Source organism: Calidris pugnax, unplaced genomic scaffold, assembly GCF_001431845.1.
Source record: "Calidris pugnax isolate Ruff unplaced genomic scaffold, ASM143184v1 scaffold125, whole genome shotgun sequence".
NCBI lineage: Eukaryota > Metazoa > Chordata > Aves > Charadriiformes > Scolopacidae > Calidris > Calidris pugnax.
This window is the reverse complement of record NW_015090906.1, coordinates 1,907,794-1,929,162: the sequence shown is the minus strand read 5'-3', so window position 1 is coordinate 1,929,162 and position 21,369 is coordinate 1,907,794. Positions and strand designations below refer to the sequence as shown.

At 39.6% G+C, this 21,369-nt stretch overlaps 1 protein-coding gene across 13 annotated transcripts in view; it reads left to right on the top strand.

Moving 5' to 3' along the window:
• The window catches only part of CELF2 (CUGBP, Elav-like family member 2), a 383,288-nt gene that overhangs the window by 321,276 nt on the left and 40,643 nt on the right, over positions 1–21,369 (top strand). For all 13 annotated transcript variants that reach the window (XM_014949080.1, XM_014949074.1, XM_014949070.1 and 10 more), the window contains 3 exons: positions 3,722–3,801; positions 8,724–8,882; positions 10,808–10,871. In XM_014949080.1, the coding sequence (XP_014804566.1) occupies positions 3,722–3,801; positions 8,724–8,882; positions 10,808–10,871 (303 nt within the window). The remainder of the gene's footprint in view (positions 1–3,721; positions 3,802–8,723; positions 8,883–10,807; positions 10,872–21,369) is intronic.

Below are 21,369 nucleotides of genomic sequence, written 5' to 3'. Positions count from 1 at the left end.
AAGTATCAGGACTCAGTGTGGTAGAACAGAAGTAGTTTGCTTGTAGCTGTTGGTCCGGAAGACCTCGGCCTACGGCACGACAATCAATGTAATGTTTCACAGGATGAGGTAAGAGGCCACAGAAAACTTTCTTGTTTCCTTGCACCACGAGGCATGAAATCTGATTAGTCTTGTCATCTTATATTGTGATTTACGGTCCTGAAACTGGCAGTATGTTCCCAAAGGATCACCTGTATCCATGAGATACAGTGAGTGAGAGTATGCTGGAAAGGCTTTGCCCAACCCCTCAGAAGCTGCTGCTGCAGGCATCCAGGATGGTCCAGGCAGAGCTCATCTGGCTTAAACAAGTGAGATTCAGTGTCCTTAGAAAATAACTTCTGATTAAATTCCAGGTTCCCAATGAAATCGTCCTCCTAAGTGCATATGTGCCCCATAAAGGAAAATAAAGGTACTGCCATTGACTGTGGCAGAGAATACAAGCATCTGAGAAGAAGCTTCTCTGAATACCTAAATTGTATATGCAATTTCAGTGATTAAGTGGACTGAATCCTGTAATACAGTCTTAGCTCCCCTCCAGTGTGGCAGTCTGGTCATGAGGGAAAGGATCCCATGGATCACATGTAATAAAATAAATATGCTCCCAAGTTTCACACCTAATAAAATACATGCGCACACATGATAAAACAAATTTTGTCTGTGAGTGTCCAGGTTTGATAGCTGAAAAAAAAAAATAACACTTGAATGTGAATTCATGTAGCAATGTCTGGAAAGATGGTTAAATTAGCTAGCATTTAATTGAGGTGCTTGATGGTAACAACTGAAAGTCTTGGCTTTCTAATAATTTAGAAATAAGGTTGTCTACTGGATTTTTACCATAGTTATTGAGGCAAATTGGGTATTTACTGTTCAAATGGACACTGTCCATCAGTAGGAAATGGCTGCCGACTGGAGATAACAAGGGGACCTAACCTTGTAGCCTCTGGCTGGCAAACTGTAATTAAAATGCAGTCCCGTCTTCTCTGTGGAATGCTGTTTCCAAATGCTCATATTCAAGCCACATAACCTCATTCATCAGGCATTCCCCTTGCCCAGAGAACAAGTTTCTTATAAATTGGTAGTTGGCTATATGGCTCTTTACAGAGATCTGCTACGGAGGTCTTTTCACTCCACGACAAAGGCAACGGCGTCCACGCAAATGGATTTGGGCTGAGGAATGAGGAGGGAGGTTTTGTGGCAGCATTGGGCGCTGAAAGTCTCCAACAGCTGAGCTTTGTGGTTAAAAAGAGAAAAAGCTTGAGGGAGGGAAGAGAGAGTCTGCTTTATCTTGAGAGGAGTGCAGCTTTATTTCTCTGCTGATTCTCATTTCTTTTGAGACCTGCTAATTGCAACATCTCTCAGTAAGTTACTTACAGCAGTACTGCTGGGTAGAAATTGTGATAAATGCATAAACTGTGTCTTATTGATTTTTGTTGACATTTTACATGCTTCTTATGCATTCTAAACCTCCATTCAGTAATTGTCACTATGGTACACACTCCTGGATAATGAGAGCGAAAGAAGTGAATGAAGCAGTTTCTTGACCATTATAAACAATATTATTCAAGGCTCTGTATGGGGTTTCTTGCCTGCCCTCCATTATATCTCTATTTGTGCTCATCCCCCATTGAATTTGCAAGACGATAAATGAAAACCCTTGGTGTTATTTCCTCTGTTAATGATAATAACAGAAATGGTTTTAAGAGAGATTACTTTGATGGTAAATTTGAGCCTTTTTAATTTTAGTGCACAGCAGCAATATGGAATCTAGCAGAGGTACTGTAGTTTATTTACCCTTCTACTGCAAATTTTGTCTAGATTGCTGTACCGAAAGCTGTTTTGTTACATCATTTTTTTTGACAGAAATCTGTTGATGAATAAGGATAGTACAGCAACACGTGGTGTGGCTAAACAGCAGTAAGATATCATGGGCTGTTACGTTACCTGAGAAATATGTAGAGTCACAGCACTGCCATGAAGTTTGCATAAAAGAATTCTGACTTCTGAATGTATCATGCTCGCTTATCAGCCAGAGTACACAAGCCAGTTTAGGTTCTCCTGTATGAAGGGCCTTTACATTAAAGAGAAAAAAAAAAAAAACACAAAACCGCATGATGCAAAAATGCATTGACTTTATTTTCATGACTAGATGTAGTGCTTTTGGGTAATGATCAGGCATTGCTTTCTCTTACTGTTGTTTGATTAAAATGTGAATACAGTCTTGACTTGATAATCTTACCAGGTACACACGGAGTGAAAAAGGTATTTTATGCCTCAAATTGATTTGCATAAACCAAACAATCTGTTGCTTGTTGGATTGCAAAATGGTTTATTTTGCCCATTGGCCACAGGGGCAACAATATTGTATTTTTGATGCCAGAATGTAGCTTTCATGCATTAGCTCTAAAATGACAATATGCTTTAGCCTCTCAGTGCTTAGATTTGCTTCATTTGGAAATCTTTTAAGTAGTAATAATAATAATGTTTTGAGGAAATTGAGTGGAACACTAAATTATTCTCTGAAACCTAAGTTCAAACTGTGCAAGGCTAAGGGAGCTGAAAATCAATGCACTTTTAAAGTCATTAGAGATCACAAGTGAAATAAGTCTGTGTTGCTTTAGCTAAGCTTTTAGTGTGCCATGGTATTATTACAAAATCAGCCTGAATCTGCATTAATTTCACAGTCTTTTTCTTTAAGATGCCCAAGGGTGCATGAAGAATAAAATGTAAATCTCAGAAGGCAATGTTTTTATTAGTCAAAAGGGCAGTGAGTCCTGCACTAAAAAAGTTGACCTGTACCATGCCCAGTGTAGGTATGACTGACAATAGTAAAAGGGTGGAAAAATAGCCCAGGCATTAGCCTACTGGCTTTTCATTATGATTTAAAAGGCTGAGGAGGGAGAAAAGTGATTTTTCAGCTATTCATGCACATAACTTCAGAATTGTTCAAGTTGGTGGTAGCTTTCATAGATCAAAGAATTCGACTCGTACCTAGGACTCGGAGAAACAAAAATCGTAAAGATTTTTATTTTTAATATGTTATTTTCTTAAATGTTGAGATTTGTCCTGGTTTGAGGTAAAACAGATTCCATCTACATTACTGAATTTTGTCTGAGTCTTTTCACACTTAGTCGCAGGCTACACAGTGGAGTTTTTCTCATCCTTATTTGTATGGTTGTTCTTGGTGCATCACAGAAATATGTGACATTATGGACACCTTTACTAAATTCCCAGTTCAGCTGCCAGTGATGCCAGTCCTTTAACCACTATCCACAATTTACCTCCACAAAAGTGATAGCAAGAAATTGTTAATGCATGGCCTGAATAGACTAAACTATGCAATCCAAGCTCTACACAAAAGCTTTACTTATGTCAAACCCTGTGGCTAAAGAACCAAAAAGAAAGAAAACAAAACAAAACAAAACAAAACAACACCAAACAAATTAAAGGAAAAACCCCTTCCTCCTCACCCATCCCCACCTAGTTTTTTTTCTTTCATCTATGGTCAGATTAGCAAGTCAGCACTGTCGATAAATAAACTAGAGAAGTTGTTTATTTTTATGTACTACTGAGAACAGTGTCGTCTTGTGGCCGTTCTCGTAGACTGTGTTGGTTTAACAAGCGTCCAACCCTTTTGTCTTGTTGTTTTTTGTCTTTCCTGCTCCCTGTCCCCTTGTTCCCACAGGCTGTGCGTTTGTCACATTTTCTACAAGGGCAATGGCACAGAATGCAATCAAAGCCATGCACCAGTCTCAGACCATGGAGGTACAGTACTGTATCATTTGCCCTTTCTTTGTTTTCTTTGTGCAAATGATTGCGAATGGTAAAGCCATGCTCTCCTGGACCAGATCAGACACATGACAATCACAGATTTAAACTTTTTTACCGACTCACTCCACCTCTCTTTGTGAAGCTTATTTTTCTTAATGACCTGAAAGCGCACGATAAGGTCGCTGTGTTGTATCCAAACACAGCTCTCGATCCTGTTTTCAGTGGCATTCAGCAGAAAATAAAAACGCTGTGAATACCGCTCCTCAGTCATACTCAGAGTGTATCTGATGAGTAAATTACTTTAATATTAACATACACACCCCCAAAGAAAAAAAATCCTAAGTTTCCTTTAAATAGATTTTTTAAGTATTGTGGTTTGCGCTGCTCTGAGAAAAAGCTCAGGAGATGTCACCTGGCCACGCTGAGTTACTAGTGCATGTATTTTTCTGCAAATAGAATCTCTTTTTAAGTTAATATAATTTCTCCTTCTTCATGTAGCCAATAAAAATGCTAATGATGACAGAGCATATTGAAGTGTGGCACTTTCTGCAGAGCACCGTCGTGGCCGGCCCCTCGCAAGCAACACGCTTTATTTCCTCCCAAACAGCCTTTACGGCCTCGTGTTTTATCGTGATGAGCAACACAAAACTTTAAACCTGTTCACTTAATGTGACTGTAGCTGCAGGCTAACGATCCGTTCGTTGGAGCGGTTATCGAATGCCACGGCTTGTCTGGCAATCTCAAAACTTTTTTCAGTCTGTGATTTTTGTCATGGTCTTTCAGAATTTTGCACAAAAAACCGCACAAGTATGAAGTCTTTACTTACTCTGGATCTTCTAGCTTATCATTGGAGAGTGCATGTTATACTGTATTATGTATACTGTATCTTCGTGTAGTGATGATTTTTCTCAGAGGTGGCATTGATGTTATGTGCACTTGTTTCTTTTTTTTTTATTATTTCTTTTTTCACCAGGACCTTTCAATTTTATTTTATTTTATTTTTTCTCAGTGATTTTTCTTTGCAATGCTCTAGTCTCCCAAAGCATGCTGGGTGCTAAACAATCATTATTGCGTCATGTTGTTGAGCTGCTTTGTGTAACGAGCCAAGGGGGGAGAGCAGGGGTGGGAGGGTGGAGAGAGGAGAAGGAGGAGAAGATAAAAATCAAGCCAGTGCATGAAAATGTCACTAACTGTTTCCTGTATACTACAAGTAATGATATCGGCATTGCAAAGCTATTGTCTTTCCAAACATCACGTTTGAATTTGGTTGAGCTTCTTTTATAATCGATGTGTTTTCTTTTCAGTGCAATGCATTTTTAGACCCTGAGCATACAGTTTTAGATGAGAATCCGCCAATGAGATGAGAATAATTGAAATTATCTTTGCTAGGAAGCTGATGTTACACAATCTATGCAGTCTGACAGTATATTGTGAAAAAAATGCCACTTTGAGTCTCGAAATAATACTCGTAGTAATTTGTCTGCTATGCACTGCTCCATTAATTCAGATCTATATGTTTTGCTGGGTTTGATTCCAAGTAAAAAGGAGATGATTATGGGTAATACTGTGCTTTACCTATATTTTCCATGTGTTTTAATGTATTTTTCTGTCTAACAAAGTGAATTTTACACAGCTCTACTTCAGAAGATGGCAAAATTAAAGAGATAATACCTCCCAGACAAATTCTCCCATTCTTCTGTTGTATGCAGTACTCCAAAAGAGGCTGCGTTTTGATGCGATGCTCCTGTTGATTTTAGTTCCATAGAATAGTTAGTCTTGGATCAACATATTTCTCAACACCTTTAGAGATGCCATCAATTAGATCCCCAAACAGGCAAGGCAATTCCAAATATTTTGTACTTTGAACGTGTGGGTCTTAGTGTCAGTTGAGCTTAGGCTGAGAGTCCCTTCTTGGAGAGAAGCAGTACAGCCTCCAGCTCAGTGGGTGAGGGACTCAACAGGGTCTCTATGTCCCATCTTGCCAGCACAAATAAAAATATGAAGGTAGCACCAGCTATTGGGAGAAAAATGGCACTACATGGGGTGGAGGTACCATGCCATTGAATGAGGAAAGGAGATGCACCTTACGTATGTGCTGGGAGCTTCCTCTCAAGACAGAAAATGGAAGAGCATAAAACAGAAATCATTCTTTAAGCTAAAACATTTTGCTTGTTTTTTCCCACACTAACCAACTTGGGTTAGCTGGTGTTAAATGTCAACCCCCAGCCTGAAAGAGTGGTCCTTGGACACTTCTGTTTCATGCTTTTTACAAATGAAAGTGCATTTGGGAGAGTGCAGTGGGAGAACAACATCTAGTACACAATTATATTTCAACCCAATTACTGCAGATTTCTTTTTCCGATTTTATCATTTTCCATTCTTTGGCACACATCATTGACCAAGATGAATTTTCAAAGTGGGCTATGGATGAACAATGGGGATGTTCATGTCCAGTTGAACACGTCTCCTAGAATAATGAATTCTCTTACTGCACTTTCCACCTGACTTTCTGACCTGGTTAAATCAACTTGTTATGTTTAAAAACATAATTGCTGCTCTAAGTTTTTGCTCTTCTATCTCATTTCTGTGCGGTTTTTTTTGTTTGTTTAAGGCATTCAAATGCAGCACCAGTAGAAGACACTAATTTGTTATCATGGAGTAAATTTGATGCAACAATAACAACCCTTTTCTCATATAGAGCCACTTGCTACATATAATTTCAGTCTTCAGAATGTTTGCTCTCTTGAAAATGATGAAGTGATGAAATATAGAGCAGACAGTGAAAAAAATGAATTATAGATTCATAAATTGCAGAGATATTGTTTTTATACGATTTACTGACATTTAAGCATTCATAAATTTGATGTCAGCTGTAGAGTTGAATGCTGAGCTGCTGGACTGCTAACTGAAATAGCCATATAATATTTCTTCCTTTGAAATTCATTTCTGTTTCTTTGGAAATAGACTTGATTCTCCTGTACATCTAGGTAGAAGGCACTAAGTTCTGTTTGTTCTTAGCCCAGTGCTACCAAACCTCATATTAAATAGAAACAACTCGCTTTTTTTATTAGTGAAATCAGAAAAAATCTCTCACACCCTCCACTCCCTGGCTCCTTTTTCGTTCCTTTTTTTTTAAAGAGTCTTGTTTTTAATATTAGTATAAAAATCACTGGAGAGAGGTAATTGTGTAACAAGCTGACTCCTTCGTAATCTTTATTTGATTGCTGGAGTGGTACGTATCTCCTTTCTTCTTCATTGAAACACTGAAAGACATTTTCACAATGAAATGCACAGGAAAGGAGTTGGAGGTGGAATAATAAATCGCAAGTGATGATTTTCTAAGATAATTCGAAAGGAACAGTATTGTGGGAGGTCTTCATACAAGAGATTTTATTATTGTGGTTTATTTCATCATTTCGTCTGGTGATTGTGAATATTCTTATCATTTGTCCTGGTGTGAGGTTCTTCACAGAAAAGGTACATGGCTGCTTTTTGTAAATAATAGAGGGCAGGAACTTTTCTGAAGATGTTCACCATGTTGTGAGAGCGGCCATGGGAAGAGTTAGGTTTAGAATAACCCCACTCCCCATCCCTCACTATACACTTTGGCTGAAGTGCTGCTGTGGTTTTTGGACTTGAGTCACATTTTCACTCTTATCGTTGTGTTCAGATTGAAGTTAGACAAGAAATTTTAAACAAAGCATGGCGGGTGGAGGGAAATTATTCATTGGATCCTATGAAACTGGAAAACAGCATGAAATGGATTGACAGTTTCTATGACTCACAAAATGCTTGAATTAATTTGAAGAACTGAATCATTGCAGTATATACTTTGTTCCCTTGATTTGAAAAAATGAAGACTTGAAAGGTTAAAATATGAAAACAGATTTTTATATGTTAGCGGAGGAAAAAAATAGAGCGAGAGCAACGGAGACATCTTTCATATTCACGTCTCGTTCTCCCAGTGACTTTGCCCAGGAATACTCAACCTGAAGTCCAGGGGAAATACCCAGGTTACCTCAGAAGTTCATCTGGTCCATGACCTCCTACTTCTTCTCAAGGGTCTCTCAGACATGGGTGAAGAGTAGGCTGTAGACCAGATCTCTAGTTCTTTCTTACAGCCTCCCTGTTTCCTGAAGCCCTCCCGTATCATGTAACAAGAGGCTTGTAGAAGCGATAGAAGAAATGGTGGCAATTAGGAATGGGCTGCTGTCACCAGAACTAGTCACTTTGGGTCTGCATCCTGCCCTTAGTTCACATGTGAAGGGTGCTTGATGCAAAGTGTTCCTGGGAGCGGACCGCACATGGGTGAATTGTCCTAAGCAGCATCACCCTTTGTGCTGACTGGGGACTAAGGGTCCTTGATATGCAAAGGACCGGTGACCCGCTGAGGATGGGCACTTCAGTAAATCAGTTGCTCACAGTCTATTTTTATGTAGGGTACACAAGCCAGCTGCACCGAGTGTGACCGCACAGCCAGACTGTGGTGGCAGGGCCGTGTTGGCTGTGTGGTCCCTGGCAGCAGGGAGGTTGGACACCTCTCCCTTTGGCGATGCCTTGAAAACAGACTGCAGACAAAGCATCACATCCATCTCATCAGCTGCGAAGCTTAATTAAAGAGGACTGGTACACTTCGCTGTCTCTGGCAGCAATTTTGATAGCTGGAAGGAAAAGAGAGCCTGAGGAAAGGTGCTTTGTAAAAAGAACTGGGGAATCAATAATTTCTGTGTAGCCTCTTTTCCTAAGAAGCTGAAAACCTTAGTCCTTGTGGTCCTACGTGTGCCACTCACAAAGAGAGGGTGAGCAGTCAGGTCATGCCGTTGTCGGTGGCCCGATGGGACGTGGCTGAGGTCACGGTGCGAGGGTGACTCGGTGTGTTTTAACGCTTCTGTCTTTCCCGATCTGTCTAACCACAGGGCTGCTCTTCGCCAATCGTGGTGAAGTTTGCCGATACCCAAAAGGACAAGGAGCAGCGGCGTTTGCAGCAGCAGTTGGCACAGCAGATGCAACAGCTCAATACTGCCACTTGGGGAAACCTCACAGGTCTTGGAGGACTCACACCACAATACCTAGCTGTAAGTTCATTTCGGAGGCGGCGGCGATCTTATGCTGTATTTATTTTATAACCGTGGCAAATCAGCTGTAGTAAACTCCCTGCAATAAATTAAGTCCTCCAGGGTACGTAACACGTCTTCTGTATAAAAACTCTGTGTGTTTATCACGTGGTCTAAAAATCTGGTCGGGCATTGGAATAGGCTGCCCAGGGAGGTGGTTGAGTCACCATCCCTGGCTGTGTTTAAGAACCGTTTAGATGTGGTGTTGGGGGATATGGTGTAGGGGAGAACTTTAGAGTAGGGTAGATGGTTGGACTCGATGATCCCGAGGGTCTCTTCCAACCTAGATGATTCTGTGATTCTGTAAATAACAAGAAACAGAATTTGAATAAACATCTCAAGATGTGTCAGTGCTGTCCAAGGCAAATGTTTAAAGTTTACTCATGCTGCAAAATCAAATTTGATTCCATTAGTTTTATTGTTCTTTTGAATGTTAAGAGTCTGGTTTTTATAGCTGAAATAAAATTTAAGTTCTTCCTTCGGGGAGGACAGATTGGCAGCTGTACACTATAGGGGCCATATCTATATGGTGCAGCCTCTAAAACAGAATGTTGTGGTTTGATCCTCTAATATTCTACATTTTCATTTGCAAATGGCTTTCATTTTAATGCGTGGTCCTGTTAGTGTTAAACATGCATGGTTCGTTCTACCTTGTACAGAAAGCAAAGATGGCAGGGGAAAGCCATTTGTTTCTCATAAATTATAAAATGGTATTCTCTTTGCTCTGTTTGTAAAATGAGAAACAGACGTTTGCTGCTGCCCCTGTTGGAGAAACCTGAAATCCACAGCCACGTCCTTGGGTCCTGGGTGACCAAGGGAGACTCCCCGGCAGCACGGCTGAGAGGGAGCCTCTGCCTTTTGTGGCTCTGGACTTCGGGTGTCAGGTTGAGCACATTTTGGATAATTTGCAAATGGCTTTCATTTTAATGCGTGGTCCTGTTAGTGTTAAACATGCATGGTTCGTTCTACCTTGTACAGAAAGCAAAGATGGCAGGGGAAAGCCATTTGTTTCTCATAAATTATAAAATGGTATTCTCTTTGCTCTGTTTGTAAAATGAGAAACAGACGTTTGCTGCTGCCCCTGTTGGAGAAACCTGAAATCCACAGCCACGTCCTTGGGTCCTGGGTGACCAAGGGAGACTCCCCGGCAGCACGGCTGAGAGGGAGCCTCTGCCTTTTGTGGCTCTGGAGTTCAGGTGTCTGGTTGAGCACATTTTGGATAACTTGGAGAGTTTCTGCTGGTTCCGAGCTAGACAAATAAATGCATCAATATATGTGTACTGTCTGTGCATAAATACATAATTTGTATGCATACAATGCTTTGGTATAGCGATATAATTTTAAACACTAATTTACCTAGCAATTAAAAATATATATATTAGTACTGAAGTAGGCTAATTAATACTGAGATAGGCTAAATCGTTATATACAAATACCAGTCTAATGAGTGTCTGTGTGCTTGATTCATAAAGATAATAAAGAAAAAACTGAATTCGAGGGGGTGGGGGAGAATGGACTGTGATTGACAGAGACGAGTTATGGTAACTACTAGACTACAGAGGGTTGTAATTAGTCACGCTATGTTGGTTTAAATAGATTTAACACCTGGTTGTTAAAAAGAATAAATTGATTAATTGTTTTAAAGCAGCAATGTTATTGAGTTTCCCTTGTGTCTCTGTGTTTCTTAATAGAGATTAGACATTAATATGGATTTACAGCATTGACTCTAGGGATGTTCATTCCAACAATAGACAGAAGCAAGAGACTATATAAATGTAAAGGAAAGCATAAATACTCCAAATGTGAAATGATAGCTCATTTTATTTTTATCTTCATTTGTTACATTAATGTCAGATAGATTGCTGTGTTGTGTTGTTAATTTGCAGCTTCTGCAGCAAGCAACTTCCTCCAGTAACTTGGGTGCCTTCAGCGGCATTCAGCAAATGGCCGGTAAGTTAAAAACCATTTCGTTTTGCTCCAGCTATGTTTTGTATTCTTAAGCTATTGAATTCTGTACCTCTAATAATCACGTTGTCGGGGGGGGGACGGGGGTGGGGGGAGCATGTTGTGTATTAAATGTGGCAGATGTACTGGCAGGGGAGAGCTCGCGGTTCAACATCAATAGAAACACTTTCTCCCCTCTTTCAGAAACTGAAATTAAACCCAGTGCTCCCAGGTTGTGCAAACAGTTTGTCTTGCATTAGTCACCTGCCATTTGTCCAAAGTAACCAATTGTAAATTGCAGGAGAGCTCTTAGTCCCCGCAGCCCTATCCTACCCTATGAAAAGTGTCGGTAAAGCAACAGCAGGATTACGTTCTAATTTCCAGTGAGATTTCTGTGTCCTGAAAAAAATCAAATTAATGGCAGCCCTCAAACATTTTAATAATAGGTGGTGAGTAAAAATGTTCTGACCTTTTTAATGAAACCCAAGATTACAGGCCTACCTGCAGTATGAATTTTCAGGCTCCTTTTATAATCATGGAAAATTAACTGGGTGCCTTTTTGACTTTGGAACCCTAGTTGACAAAATTACACAACAGAAGCTTTTATGTAAAAGTATAATCTTTAGTCTGGGGGAAAAAAAAAAAGAAAGAAAGAAAGAAAGAAAAGGGAAAAAAAAATATCAAAGTGTGAGCGGATTTGAAAGCCAGCTAGTTGGAAGGTTTCTTAGTAATGAGCTGTGTGCCAGTAGTAACTGATGTGTAGTGATTAGCGAAAGGTCGCTCCCACTGTGTGACCTACCATGCTGATACCCCAACTTAACATGATGCTAGAGAAGGCAGCATGTGCAGTAAATCAGAGCACAGATGCACATTATGCCTGCCGCGAGAAACTGTTAAAAAGCTTTTTTTTCTTGTTAGAGGGAAGAAAAAAAAAAAAAAAAAGGAAGTACAAAACCCCTAAATTGCTACATTAGTTTATTTTAATCATGATCCCACTGAATCAATGAAATACAACATTGTGCTTGCTTCATCATCATGAAACAAGGGCTAAAATATTCAGAAGTCTTTATGAACACCATTTTCTCACTCTTCTTTTAATCCTGGGCTTTGCTTCTGCTTTGAATGAATCCTGAAATATTTTAACAAGTATAGATATACCACCGTATAGCTATACCCCACAGGTATTCTTTGCTCAATTGTTATATTATGCCATTATTGCAGTGACATCAGAGACTAATGTGAACCTGCTGTCTGACAATATAAATTGGCCTACAGATGACAATATCTCTGAATTATTCTCTCTTCCTCAGACCTGCTGGCAGTGCTTGCTGGTTCTATTATGTTACACTTGCAATCTAGCATTTTTTTCATCAAAAAAATGTATCTTAATATGATAAACAGAGCAGAGCGGTTCAGTAACGGTTTTATACTTGGCAGTTTTAGAAGTGGCTTTGAGCTCAGAGATTGTGTTTAATGTTTTCATATTTGGTTAGGTCTACAAAATGAAAGAATTGAGACACCGAGGAAAAATAATGTTATATCCGTTGCATTATGTGCACCTTAGAAGTTTTCTGTTGTCTGTTCTCTCTGTTCATGTGGATCGAGTTTATGTCCAAGAACTGTGTTGGAACTAAGAATTTTCGTCAGGTAATTTCAGGATAAGCTCTCAATCAGGGGTGTGATTTATTCCCTGAAAATCATATGGTTTTGAGTTTCTGGTAGAAAACCATCCTAAGAAAATGTAGTGGCTTGTCATTGTTACTTGAGGGATATGCCTTCTCGACTACAGATTAGATTGCTAATGCTCTCATCTATGAGATAATTTAATGACTGACTGCCTCTGCTAGAAAATATGTATTTTTTATCTTATATTCATGTTATCAAAATCACTTGTAGTTTACTCCTTTCTTTTCCCAAAACATGTAAGTCTTAAACCTTGATCTTCAAGGTCAAATTAGTGATATTAAATTTCTCTCCAAGCTGCAGTTCTACATGAAAGTACCAAAGACTAAGCACTATTTCATCATTAGGACAGAGAGTTCATGTCCTCTGCTCAGAAATCATGTGGTGCTGTGTTATACTGTGCATCTAATATTAAAGATTCATTCGTTATGATTTGTTAAAGGAATAAAAAATACCCCTGTGTCTGCAGCAAGATCTTCCTGAAGCCATCCTTGAATGTTTGTAAAGGCCCAGAGTTTTTTAGGTTAAGCTAATGTATGTTCATTTTACAAAAATGAATCTAATAGGTATTTCCATATTGTGTGTAGTTTGCCTATTAACAAAATATTTCCAGGTGAGGAGTAAAATCTAGACACAATTGAATAAGGTGCTAAAGAAGATCCATCATTGCAGCTTGCAAGTTCTTTGAACTTTGAGTTTGAGGGGTCCTGCTTTTATCTTTGAAGTCAATGGGTGTCCTTACCACTAAATTCAGACACTAAAAGTTTGATCAAAAGGCTCATGAGCCATTGAAATTTCAGTCTTAACTTACATATCAGGGCTCCTCTTTTGTGCTTAAGTCTCAGTGAAGTCACGATTTGCTAAATTAGGAACTTCTAATACAGCCACCCCCTTGTCCAATATTAGGGACCTTTGGATCTGCAAGTATTAATTTGTACTGGTAAAGCCCATGTCGTCTCTGTACTGAGCAGAAAGGACACAGCACACACCCCACCACACATGGGAAGAAATGTTTGTCGTGCAGTCCTCAGCAATATTACTTCTTAAATAAAAGCAATTTTCTCTCCTAGCAGAGCAAAGACACTGATCTCCGGTGTGAAGTTTTAAATTCCCTTTCCCTAATAGCATGCCTCACTCTGGTTAAAGTCATTTTTATGTGGTTTTCTTGAAAGGAGTGGGGGTTTTAGGCATTTATAGTTGAAGAGAATTGGAGTTTGGTTGGTTGGTTGTTTCTTTGTTTGTTTGTTAGCTGGTGATGCAATCCAAAATAAAATGGGGATTTTTTTCAAGAACTCACTAAAATCAGATATTAAACACAAAGTGCACCAGCTCCAAAAGCGAATGCCATTCTTGCTGTAGCAACCCAGTGGCCCTACTGTATGTTCAGCATTGCCTTTACCCTATGTTCATAAACCAAGTCCAAGCAAGTCAGGAAACTGGTTTAACTAAAATTAAAATTATTAAAATTTAAGAGGCCAAAAGTAGTAGTTTGCCCACCTAGGTTTCTAAGTTTTAAGTTTCCACATTTGGTTCCCCAGCTTAGGCTTTTTCATTTCTAGTGAAAACTTAGTTTCTCGTGAAATTGTTTTATTTCAGGAGCCAAGCTGAAGAAAAGTGTAATATGTCAAGGCTGGTAATAAATTTGGGAGAGTTGGCCATGATGCCTTTGATATTATAGTAATCCCCTGAACTTGATTACAGGAGCTAACCCTACCTTGCCAAACTGCTTCACTGTCCTTTGCAAAACGTGCAAGACATCGTCAAGTTTATATTTTATAGTGCATGCTTCCTCACTTTTCCTCCCCTCCTCTCATTTCTGCTAATGCTAATTTAAAGGCAATGCTTTCTCTCACATTGCCTCTCAGTGTCTAGCCTGTGCTTTGTCTTTGGGGAAGGCTAATAATGTAGATGAATTACATTATGTGATTTGATTGTCTTTAAAAAGACAATGCAAGCTACATTAAGCACTAGCAACCTTTCAAGAAAAAAAGATTCCTCTTTCAAATATATACAAATTGCATGGGAAGCTTAGTTCAAAGGAGATCAATGTCGCCTGAACGTTTGCATTGAATTTGGCTGGCACTGGATCAGGTCCTAAAAGCTGCAGTTATTTAAGCCAACCTATTTGTTTAAGAACCTGGAAAGTACTGTACAGACAGTATAAACAGGGAGGTTTTATATTATATAGGGTGATTGTAGGAAATTAAAATGTTCAACAATACACAATCTATGAAGATTTTCTATTGTCCATTGATGTAAAGTGTTTGGGCAGGAATAAATATTTGCTCATACAGAAATATTTCTATATGTGTGACCATTCAGGACATATAAACAATTTCAGTACTCATAAACGACACAAAGGGACTCTCTTAATTTCATTGAAAGACAGCTGATTTTGCTTTCTGGACTCAAGCAGGAGTAGAAACCATGCTTTTTGGCTTTTCTTGCTTTGGCTTTCAGATCCCTAAACCCTCTACAGCTGGGACTTTTTATATTTTTCCAATGTATAGGGTTTTTTCCAGTCCTTTCCAAACTCTCTCACAGTTCGGTTGCTCTTTGGGTTGAACTTCTGGCCCTTTCTGAGCCCTGTTCAATCCATTTCACCCTTCTTCTGTTACCCAAGCCAGACTTCCTCCTGTTGCAGAGTCTGTAGGAGCAGATGGGTGAGAGAAACTCTGCAAGGTTCTGCTTTCTGAATATTTTCCCCTAATTGTTGGATTGGCTCAGTGGATCTGGAGGGACCGGTTGGAAGCCAGGACCATCTGCACAAAAGCTCTATACTTTTGCATTGGCCCAAGGATCCTTTATATCCTCTGACTCTTTGGTGGCTTCATTCCATCAAAGCCATACTGAAGGAGGGCTTCTCCTGCTATGGCCTCTTTAGGGGTATTGTATTAAAAGGAAAGGTCACTGAGAAACTGTTTCCAGCTCGAGGGAGTAGCTGTTTCTCAAAGATAACTACCAGTTTTGAAAATGCTGACCTCAGGGACTAACAACATTGAGCTTTTGTAACAGTAATTCCATTGAAAGTCCTATTTAATTTAACCCATACAATTAGTTTTGGGGCTTTTTTGAGCTAATAAATTAAACAACTCCATTTAGCATTTTTTGGAGAGGCAGAATTTGAAGCAAATGAGCCTGTTCTCAATCCACGTGTTGCTCCTGCTCACAGGAGGAGGAGAAGCACCTTGAGAGGAAAACCAGTGCTCGGCAGTTTATATGACATGCTTATTCAGGGGGTAAAAGTGCATGATATGGAAGTCTGGCTAAGTCCAGGCACAAGATCTGTAGCTCTTGCTGGGTGTTCTGTGGATGGAAAAAGGAGAGAGAGGGGCTTTTTATTGCCTCAGTCCCTCTGTGGGCAGAATTCATCCCACCGAACCTCAACAGTTTGGAAATTAGGCGCCTGGTCTCCCTGCGATGTCAATGAAGTCACTCCCAGGCTGTAATTCATCCTACCAAGGGCTGGGGTTAATCCCTCTATTTTAGCATTGGATGAATCATCCACTCACTCTCTGACTATAGCAAAAGCCTGGGCAAGTAACTTTTATTCAGATAAAGTTAGATTAGATGAATCTTCCCCACTAGGTCTGGGGAAGCTTCGATTGAGAAAAGCGTATTTCTTGCCAGGAATGTGTTTAGAGCATGCCTAACTTGAAAATGTGCTGAAATCCTACGCGAGTCAACTAGTAACTCTAACTTACAGCTGGATTTAAGCACGTACTCTTAAAGAGCAGGGCAAAATCAAATGTGGACTTACAAGTTGTTTTAAGGCTTTGCTAAATCAAACACTAAATGGTCAGGGTACCTTAAGCACTGCTCCGATAAGTGGCTTTCCTAAAGGTAGGCACAGAGTATATATGGTTTCATGGGTGTAGAGCTCATGTCTCCTGTCTCCTTTAGTCTTAGAGTATTGCTGGCATACTCTAACTTACAGCTGGATTTAAGCACGTACTCTTAAAGAGCAGGGCAAAATCAAATGTGGACTTACAAGTTGTTTTAAGGCTTTGCTAAATCAAACACTAAACGGTCAGGGTACCTTAAGCACTGCTCCAATAAGCGGCTTTCCTAAAGGTAGGCACAGAGTATATATGGTTTCATGGGTGTAGAGCTCATGTCTCCTGTCTCCTTTACTCTTAGAGTATTGCTGGAATAACATCACACTCATTCAGACACAGGCGGTGGAGCCTTTATCCCCATTTTTAACATCAGCATCCAGAATGGCTGATGTCAGCGTTAGAATATAGTTGCTTTTTGGCCTGGTGATGATAAATTTTACCTTAAGCCACAATTTTTGAGGTGCAGTCAGTCGGAATTTAATTCAGAAGGAATAAATCCTAATAATTGGGAAGGATAAAATTTCCAAAGAAAAGGAAGTCAAGTTAGTGGGAACTGCTTATGAGCTATCCAGATATGTTCAGAAGGAATAAATCCTAATAATTGGGAAGGATAAAATTTCCAAAGAAAAGGAAGTCAAGTTAGTGGGATCTGATTATGAGCTATCCAGATATGGCTCTGATAATCACCACTGACTTTGATATTCTCCATACATATATTGTCACTAAAATGTAACCAGTGCCTTCCTTTATTAAGAATTTGTTCAGCAAGCGAATCTCAACTATTTCCTAATATGATTTTATTATGGTTTTGGAAACCCAAGAGCTGATGAGGCCTAAAAAGTCTTCAGGAACGGTTCGTGACCCTGTTGCCTCCTCTACAAATTCGGTAATTCCGAATTTACAAGTTATCACAGGAGAAAAGCTGTGGTGACTGAAACGAGGCAAATTGCTTCATTGTATGAAAGTTTGCAACGGAGGCAGCACAAGAAGTTGTAAAATGTAAATCTCGTGCTCTCAAATTTCCCCGTGTTTTCACAGAACTGCATCTGTGACTGTGCAGCACTACAAAAATTTCCTGCGAATGTGCTAATAGGCCTTATGAGAATGTTCTATCACCACCCATCTGTCACTTTTTAACAGGCCTGATTGGCAAGCACTTGTAACAACTGACATCTGTTCTCGCTTATTGATATGTAGATTTATGGTAATTGCTGTGAACAATAAGACACAAAATTACCTAAGGTGAACATTAAATTAAATTTTCATGCCCCTATCCTTATAAATAATTTTTTTTTGAAATCTTAAGTTTCAAGCAAGGCATACTGTGCATCTGTTTTGTACATAATTTAATTGTTTTTTTAATCTGCCAAATAACAAAATGAAAGTTGAATTTCCCTGCAATCTTGAATATTTGCCAAGCTGATAGCACATTGGTAAATACATGTTATTAAAAATGGAATCAAACTGTATTGTGATTCTGTTTTTTTTTTAATCATTTCCCTTTAATTCCCAACATCGTCTCCATCATGAAGATCAAGAGTTATTCCTTACCCAGAAGTTGGTAGGGTTTTTTTTTTCCCCCTTCAGGGGGATTTTATTTTTCATGTGCAGCTCTGCCTATGAGGCTGTTCTTCAGCGTTAAGCAATTTGCATTTCTTCAGAGAGAGGCGCATTTGCTGAGTGAGCAGCACTTTCAAATAAAAACGATCTCCTCATTTGCGGTCCAGCTCTGTTGCGGGATTTGGGACTGTTTTGAAAAAGCTGCAGGATGTGAACTGTGTGAAGACAGTGAGAAAGGGGAGAGAATGAGAGAGCAGATTAGTCCCACAGAACTATACCTTGGCTGAAGTTCAATTGAACCAAAAAATCCCCCATTTGAAAGCAAAGTACTTTCTGGGTCTGGGACTTGAGAGCATTTGGTTTCCTCTTCCAAGTGTGCCCTAGCAAGTGAGATGTTGATGCGCTTGACAAGTTGATGGGAGAAACCAATAAAGAGGGAGCAGAGACGGTAAAATGCCTGGGGAATGTGAAAAAGTGATGACAAGGCTTATTTTGGATATGTTTGAGCAGGCAGAGGATCCTAAAGAGGCTGCATATTAAGTGATAAACCTGTTGACACAATCAGCTCTAGACCATGCTGGGTGACGGTGTGCGCCAGGAGACCTCGCTGACGGTCACATTCGGGTGCTCAGTTCAACGGGGCTCTTTGCTTTCTTTCTCTTACGCGTGTGTGACAAACAGCAAGCAGCCTTTTTTCCTGAAGGCACTGAAGCTGACACCCTATAACATCTGCAGAGCTGGTTTGTGGCCAGTGTCCTTTAGTCACCTTCTACGGTCAAACAGACTGGGTGGGGAGGCGACTTCGTCATTGCCTAGCTCTTGTTTCTTAATTTTTTAATTTTTTTTTTGGCATTGAAACTCTTTCATCAAGTTGATGGGTTCCTCTTGTGCTTCCACAGGAAATGTCCCGCTATTAAAAAAATGTTTCTGTGGGATGAGGCAGCGCTGGTGTTTGTTTTGCATCCACACAGGCACAGTCATAGTTGGTGAGCCCGGAGAGAGCGGTTGTTTGTTCCGCCGCCTGTTGACCTTGTCTCCCCTGCCCCATACTTCTCCTTGAGCGCCGTGGAGTGCGTGTGTGCTGCCTTCCAGCCTCACCACCCTCTGTGCTCACAGCCCCCTGCAGAGCCGGGCACGTAAAATGCAATAGAAAAAGAAGTATTAAATTGCTTCGAAATCCATTACGGTCTCAACTGAGGTTTGACTAAAAGTCCACGTGTTTTCCAGAAGTACGTGGGGTTTCATCTCGGTGATGCTGTTTTGCAGTCTCCTCTCCAGGACCATTCTGCATTTGTTCACTATTAGTTAATCCTGCCGTCTGTGATGTTTAAAAGTCCAAAGTGGAAGCCTCCCTGTAGAAGAAATATAAGCTGATTATGACTGATCCTTCTGATGAATAGAATGAAAAATCTCTATCACCTACTAACCAGTAGGTGATAGAAAACCATGCTGCTATGGTGGAAAGCAACCCACTGCTTTCCCAAATCTCTGCCACAGAATGGCACGAAATGTGGCCTCAGTGAAGACCAGCAATGTTTGCTGGCTATTTGCTGAATTGCTTATACTTCTTATGAAAGAGGAAGGTAAATAATATTTGAGGACCAAATACCAATCCAGGATGAAAGTGGATTCCATATCTCATTTTGAGAACCACTGCCTGCTTTGTTTGCAAAGAGCTAGACTCCAGGTCAAGTCTTCTCCATCCCTAAAATCTTGTTTGAAATAATGTGCAGATAATGTCTCACTATCAAAGAAACAGAATTTTTTAATGGATTAAAAAAAAATTACACCTGAGGCAAGCAAGTAGGTCAACTGAGTAATTAAAAAAAAATTAAAATTATGCTTGCATATCTGAATTTCTGTCTGAATTGTATTTTTTGAATGAAAAGTTCTCAGGTTAAACCCGAGATAGGATTTGAATACTGCCGTGAATTTCCTTACCATTTCTGCTTTCAGAAATTTATTTGTCCATATGATGCTGCTTCTAAAACTTAGCTATAGACTGATAGTAAAAATAAAAGGTTTTTAAAATATTCAGTCAACTTTTCCTACTCTAGAAGTTGACTTCGTTCAAGATTTGAGATGTTTTAAGCAATTTTGTTCTATTCATTTGGGTATCCAATATATTATCCTTCAAAATTTTATAATAGATTTATGTAACTAAGGTACATTTTTGCCATTTCAGAGTTATCTTTGTATTTTAAGCACTTAAACTTTGTGAGAGCTGGTTTAGAAGATTGACCAAATTGCAACAATGACCCATGATCACTTACTTCATTTAGTAGTTACACTTAATTGTCTAAGGTAATAATGACTTGTGATTAGGATAGCTTTATTGCACCTTGAAAAATAGTTTGGGTTGGTAGGGTTTGAGAAAAGACTTATTTTTTAAGATGGTCATTAGTCTTCAAAAGGAACCTGAAAGAGCTTTTCTGGTCACAAAATTCCTCCAAGTGTGTTGTGCAGATTCCAGACTACAAAGTGGTGGATCACGGATCAACTAAAACCTTACTCCTACCATAGTCATTGTGTCATGTTCTCAAAAATACCAACACTTGAGTTGTCTTTGGGCATTTGATTGAGGCATAGAAGTTAGAACCTCCACCATGCTAGGTGCTCACCTGAGACGTGTCCTGCCTGTTGGAATATGCTGCATTTGAATTTGGGGATTTATTCACAAATAGATGCTTATATCAAGGTTCATCTCAGAATCCCTAATTCTGGGACAGTGAGAATACTTCTTTATGGGGCTCATAGATGGTACCAGCCTGAGTCTGCAAAATATGCATTTGAAAGTAATATCACTCTCCATTAATGCAGGAGTTCTCAATTCCTAGAAAATAGCTCTCCTTCATTGCATTTCTTTTTCTTTTCAAACATACTTACAAAGTATTATGTTTAACCTCTTTTTTTTCATCTTCTCCAAGTTGTTATTAAGTTTCCCTGGTTTGAGCAACAAACTGTTCAGCAAGAAGTAATATCTCTTGTTAAACAGACTAACATTCAGAAAAAAATGGACACATTTCCAGGCACTCAAGCTCTTCTTGGGGTGTTCCCCAAAGCTCATGCAGTCTTCCCAGCTCTATCACGTGGTCTAAAAAAAGGTATTGCTCTTCCCACCACCTGATCTTTTGTGAGTACTTATATTATCAGGACTACAAGAACATAATAAAACTCTTTTAGTATTTTGGATTTATGCACATTGCCAATTCTGTTGAGGGCTTAAGCAGCATGCGGAGATCTCCCTCATGGGTCCAAACCAAGAAGGATGATCTCTCACTGGCAACCAAATGATCTCTCTCTCATATCTGTATGTAGATACTCAGTCTGAACGTCCCCCTGTGGACAGCTGTATCTTATTCAGAGGATCCTGAGAAGGATCCAAGTTGATTAATGCTAGCACCTAGCTCGTGTCTTCATTT